General features: G+C 44.6%; 1 protein-coding gene across 1 annotated transcript; it reads left to right on the forward strand.

The window, feature by feature from the left end:
* Positions 1-3,007: 3,007 nt before the first annotated feature.
* Positions 3,008-5,784, forward strand: LOC138675088 (E3 ubiquitin-protein ligase TRIM39-like). The gene has a single exon (XM_069763067.1). The coding sequence runs from the start codon at positions 3,027-3,029 to the stop codon at positions 4,674-4,676; it is 1,650 nt and encodes a 549-aa protein (XP_069619168.1). The 5' UTR covers positions 3,008-3,026; the 3' UTR covers positions 4,677-5,784.

Here is a 5,784-nt window from a genome sequence, read left to right on the forward strand (position 1 = left end):
TCGGGACATCATACTGTATGTGGGAGAATTAACTGTGGGGTCATCATATTGTCTGTGTGGGGGTGTACTATGGAGACAACATACAGTGTGGGAAGAATGTACTGAACGGACTTCATATTGTCTGAGGGGGAATGCATTATGGGGACATCATACTGTGTGTGACAGAATGTACTGTGGGGGCATCATACTGTATGTAGGGGAATGTACTGTGAGGTCACCATTCTGTATGTGAGGCAATGTACTGTGAGGACATCATATTGAGTTGGGGAATGTACTATGGGGACAACATACAGTGTGTGGAGAGAATGTGCTGTGATGTTATGTACTGTGTGAATGGAAATGTAACATTGGGGCACTATACTGTGTGGGGAAATGTTCCGCGAGGATATCATACTGTATTTGGGGTATGTACTTTGGGGATATTATTCTGTGTGTGCAGGAATGTACTGTGGGGGCATCACACTGTGTATGTGTGATGGATGCTCTGCGAATAACATTATGTGTCCCTCTTTCCTGTCTTTCAAAGTTGGGAGATATGGTTATGTTCATCTGTTTAAGTGGACAACCATATAGTCATAGTTTTGGTGTAATTTACTATGGTCTTGCTAGACGAATCTCCGAAATTTGGACTCACATTCACAGGGGAACATTTGTGAAGGTGCAGCCATTTTTTTATAGATAGTTTGGAGGAGAGGATGCAAGGGTATGACCTTGTCACAAGTCCAACAGCAGCTGCTGCTAAATAATATAGGAAAATGCTTATATACAGTTGTGCACAAAAGTTTACCTACCTCGGCAGAATTTTTGCTTTCTTGGCCTTTTTTTCAGAGAATATGAATAACACCAAAACGTTTGGGTTGGGTTGGGTTGGGTGAAGTCATTTATTCTCAAACTACTGTGTTTTCTCGTTTTAAATCCTAATGACAACCCAAAACATCCAAATGACAATGATCAAAAGTTCACAATCCCCATTTCTTAGTACCATGTATTGCTCCCTCTAACATCAATGGCAGCTTGTAGTCTTTTGTGGTAGTTCTGGATGAGGTTTTTTATTTTCTCAGATCGTAAAGCTGCCCACTCTTCTAGGCAAAAAGCCTCCAGTTCCTGTAAATTCCTGTGCTGTCTAGCATGAACTGCGTGCTTGAGATCTCCCCAGAGTGGCTCAATGATATTGAGGTCAGGAGATTTAGATGGCCACTCCAGAACCTTTACTTTGATATGCTGTTGCCAATGACAGGTCAACTTGGCCTTGTGTTTTGGATCGTTGTCATGTTGGAACATCCAAGTACGTCCCATGCGCAGCTTCTGGGCTAATGAGTGCAAATTTGCCTCCAGTATTTGCTGATAACGTGCTGCATTCATCTTTCCTACAGCTTTGATCACGTTTCCCGTGTCTTTGCACCTCGCACATCCCCAAAACATCAGCGATCCACCTCCATGCTTTACAGTAGGAATGTTGTTCCTTTCATCATAGGCCTTGTTGACCTCTCTCCTAATGTAACATTTATGGTTGTGGCCAAAAAGTTACATTTTGGTCTCATCACTCCAAATTACCTTGTTCCATAAGTTTTGAGGCTTGTCTCTATGCTGTTTTTTGTATTGTAGGCAATATACTTTGTGGCATTTGAGCAATAATAGTTTTCTTCTGGTGGCTCAACCATACAGCCCATTTTTCTTCAAGCGCCTCCTTATTGTGTATCTTGAAACAGCCACACCGCTAGTTTTCAGAGAGTCCTTTATTCCATCTGATGTTATTTGTGGGGTTTTCTTTGCATCTCGGACAATTTTCCTGCCAGTTGTGGATGACATTTTTGTCAGTAAACCTGACCGTGGTTTTGTTTTTACAGAGCCCCGGATTTTCCATTTGTTAATCACAGTTTGAACGCTGCTGACCGGCATTATCAATTCCTTGGATATCTTTTTGTATCCCTTTCCTGTTTTATACAGTTCAACTACCTTTTCCAGAAGATCCATTGACAATTTTTTTGCTTTCCCCATGACTCACAATCCAGAAACATCAGTGGCTGGATGAAAGATGCAAGAGTCTGTCTGGATCCCAGAAACTCACTCAGCTTTTATGCACACACACTGATTACAAGCAAACAGGTCACAGTGAGGATGTTACCTTTAGTAGCCAGTTAAACCCATTTGTGTCAACTTCTGTGCATATTATTGTAAGGAGGAGATCCGGGCCGTGGGTACCTGTCCTAAGCCAGGTCCGGAACTGTCAGGGCTGTCTCCTCTGTTGTCCGAGAAAAGGAGTAAGAGACTGGACAGACCTTTGCACTCAGAAATAGAGGGTGTGACTAAGGCCTCTTTCACACTTCAGTTGTTTGGCGTCAGTCTAAAACCGCCATTTTCCTCAAATAACGGATCCGTCATTTTTTTTACGGATCCGCTATTTTCCCATAGACTTGCATTAGCGACGGATTGTGACGGATGGTCGTCCGTTCCATCCGCCATGCGATCCGTCGAAATTTGGCGGACGTTGTCTGGACATAGACGGACATTGAAACGTTTTTTGTCAACGCCGAAATGGCGGATCGTGACGGATCCGTCGCGTCCGCCATTTCATAGAATGGCCGCCTATGGGCGACGGATCCGTCACGACCGTCATTTCGGCGGATCCGTTGCCCGAATCCTCTTTTCAATTGCGCATGCTCCAAAAAGTAGATACTTTTCCCAGACAACCCCCCAAGTAACGGATCCGTCAAAAAAATGGATCCGTTAGAACCGCTTTCTCAACAATTGTGACGGATCCTTCACTATGTCGGAAGTGACTGATGCCAAACAACTGAAGTGTGAAAGAAGCCTAAGTGGCAAGAGCCACAGCGCGCGTAAGAAGTCTTGGCGAGAACAGCAAGCACAGAGAGAGAAGTGCTCCATCCCTTGAGCACCGGGCTGCACCCATCAAGCAGATTAGAGGGTTAATAGCTCTAGGCTGTAGGTTGTGCAGTCTGACATGTGATGGACCGCCCTTTATAACACACTCCTAGTTTCAGTTTCTTCTTGTGCTTACTGAAATAATGGCTTCTGCTGATCTAAGAGAAGAGCTGCTCTGCTCCATCTGCTTGAACATTTATACAGATCCTGTAATGCTGAGATGTGGACACAACTTCTGCCGGGTCTGTATTGATCGTGTGCTGGATACCCAGGACAAGTCTGGAGTTTATTCCTGTCCTGAATGTAGAGAAGAGTTTCAGAAGCGGCCAACAGTGAAGAGGATCATAACTTTACGGAATGTTGCAGAACGTTTCCGGTCTACTCATCCACATCAGGAGGAGATCACCGGGATCTGCTGCACTTACTGCATTCACTCTCCTGTACCTGCTGTTAGATCCTGTCTACACTGTGAGGCTTCTCTGTGTGATAAACACCTGAGAATTCACAACAAAGGACCAGAACACGTCCTCACCGATCCCAGCACTTCCCTGCAGACCAGGAAATGTTCTGTCCATAAAGAAGTTTTGAGGTACTATTGTACTAAGGATGATGTTTGTATCTGTGTGTCCTGCAGTTTGGCTGGAAAACATCGGGGTCATGAGGTGGAGATGTTGGATGAGGCCTCTGAGAAGAAGAAAAAGAAACTAAGAAATATTCTGCAGAAAATGACCACAAACAGAAAAAAGACCAAGGAAAGAGTCAAAAGTCTGCTGGAACGCAGGAACAAAGCTCAAGAAAAAGCAGCTGGAGAAGCTGAGAGGATCACTGCCCTGTTTCTAGGCATCAGGAAATGGCTGGAGAACCTCGAGGAGAAGGTCATAAGTGAGATCTCCAGGAAGGAAAAGCAGGTGTCATGGGCACTGTCTAATTTGATCCAGAAGCTGGAAGTAAAGAAGGACGAGCTGTCCAGGAAGATGAGACACATTGAGGAGCTGTGTAACATGACGGATCCACTGACTGTCCTACAGGAACCAGACATCGGTGACTTGTGTGATCCTGAGGAGGAAGGTGATGAGGACACAGGAGGACATGATGGAGGTGATGAGGACACAGGAGGACATGATGGAGGTGATGAGGGCACAGGAGGACATGATGGAGGTGATTGGAGTGCAGAGTTTATATCACACACATTATCTGATATAATGAGATATGTAAATGTGACCTTCTCTGTGAAGGATCCTGCAGACATATTACTGGATGTAAACACGGCTTCTAATAATATTCTGATATCAGATGAGCTGAGAATTGCGACCTGGACGTGGAAAACACAGAATCGTCCAAAAACAGCAGAGAGATTCCAGGATTGTCATCAGGTGATGAGCAGGAGGGGATTTACCTCAGGACGACATTACTGGGATGTGGAGATCAAACAGTCAGAATTGTGGAGTGTGGGGATGTGTTACCCCAGTATAGACAGGAGGGAATGTCAGTCACACCTTGGATATAATAAAAAGTCCTGGGGTTTATATGGACGGCGGCAGTTGTATGATTATAATTATTCAGTGATACATGACAGTAAAGTGACCCCATTACCTCACCAGATCTCCAGTGATCGGTTCAGGATATGTCTGGATTATGAGGCCGGGCAGTTGTCCTTTTATGAGCTGTGTGACCCCATCAGACACTTACACACCTTCACTGCCGCCTTCTCCGAGCCCCTTCATGCTGTGTTATGTGTGTGTTATGGTTATATAAAGATATTGGGGAGCAGAAATGAGGAGCCGTCGCCATAGAAGAAATCTAACCTGCGACTGGTGACCTCTTCGGGAGCAGAATATATGATTGATTATTGAAGCGTTTATACTTCTGACCATGTAGAAATTCTTGTAATAATCACTCAAATGTTTTGCAAAATACGGAAATACTGAGCTCATTTTACTGCGATTTGTCACCTGACTAAAAGTCACGGTACGGCCCCAGCCCGAGAAATCGACCATAAAGCCCTAATCATTGGGATTAGTACAGATTCTGGGTAATTAAGGCTTATAATGCTTTAAGGTATGTTCACATGGGTAGGATAAAATTCATAGCTGTTTTTTTTTACAGAACTAGCACCTCACCTGCCTGTGGGTTGTTTCCGTAAGGCTAGGGTCACACTGCGTTATGGCGGTACGTTTAACGGACTACGTTACACTGCGGCATAACACAGTGTAACGTAGTCCGTTAACGCCGCCTTTTAATGGCGAACGCATCGCTAGCGCACGCCCACATTGGGCGTGCGCTAGCGATGTGCCGTAATTTGAGTGACGGACCGCGAACGCTGCTTGCAGCGTTCGCGGTCCGTTCCTCGCTAGCGCAGATCGAGCATCTGCGCTAGCGGGATCGGGAAACGCGATCCCTTTTGGGACATTGCGTTAGCGCAGTCCGTAGCGCTATGCGCTAAACGGACTGCCCTAACGCAATGTGACCCTAGCCTTATTGCAACTGCCCATCATTGAAGTGGATGATTTCCTAATCCAGTCCTTCACAAATATCAAGAAGAAAATTATTCTGTGCTATTCCCTCAAGGCCCCTCATCCCCAATCCCCTAAACTTTTTTACAAACCGTCTACAAGGCTAATGGTCGTCGCAGTCATGTGAGATACAATTTGGAAACAGTAAGGACTTCGGATTGGTGGGATCAGCTCTGCAAGCATAGGGCAAAATTAATAGGGTAACTGTAGATATGTTTTGTTTAGATTTTAGGCAATTTCTAAAACTTTCATCCATTTTTGTGGTGAGTGAACTCAGCTTATTATGGATATTGGTGGTAGTCTCCACAGATGGTTCGTAGTTGTCAGAGTTTTATGACATACTGTATCTTACTGACATAAGAAAATAATAAAATTTTTGAAAATTCCA

Source organism: Ranitomeya imitator, chromosome 4, assembly GCF_032444005.1.
Source record: "Ranitomeya imitator isolate aRanImi1 chromosome 4, aRanImi1.pri, whole genome shotgun sequence".
In the NCBI taxonomy this organism is placed as follows: domain Eukaryota; kingdom Metazoa; phylum Chordata; class Amphibia; order Anura; family Dendrobatidae; genus Ranitomeya; species Ranitomeya imitator.

Coding starts and splice junctions, on each gene's coding strand:
- LOC138675088 (XM_069763067.1), top strand. CDS start 3,027: ATGGCTTCTGCTGATCTAAGAGAAGAGCTGCTCTGCTCCATCTGCTTG.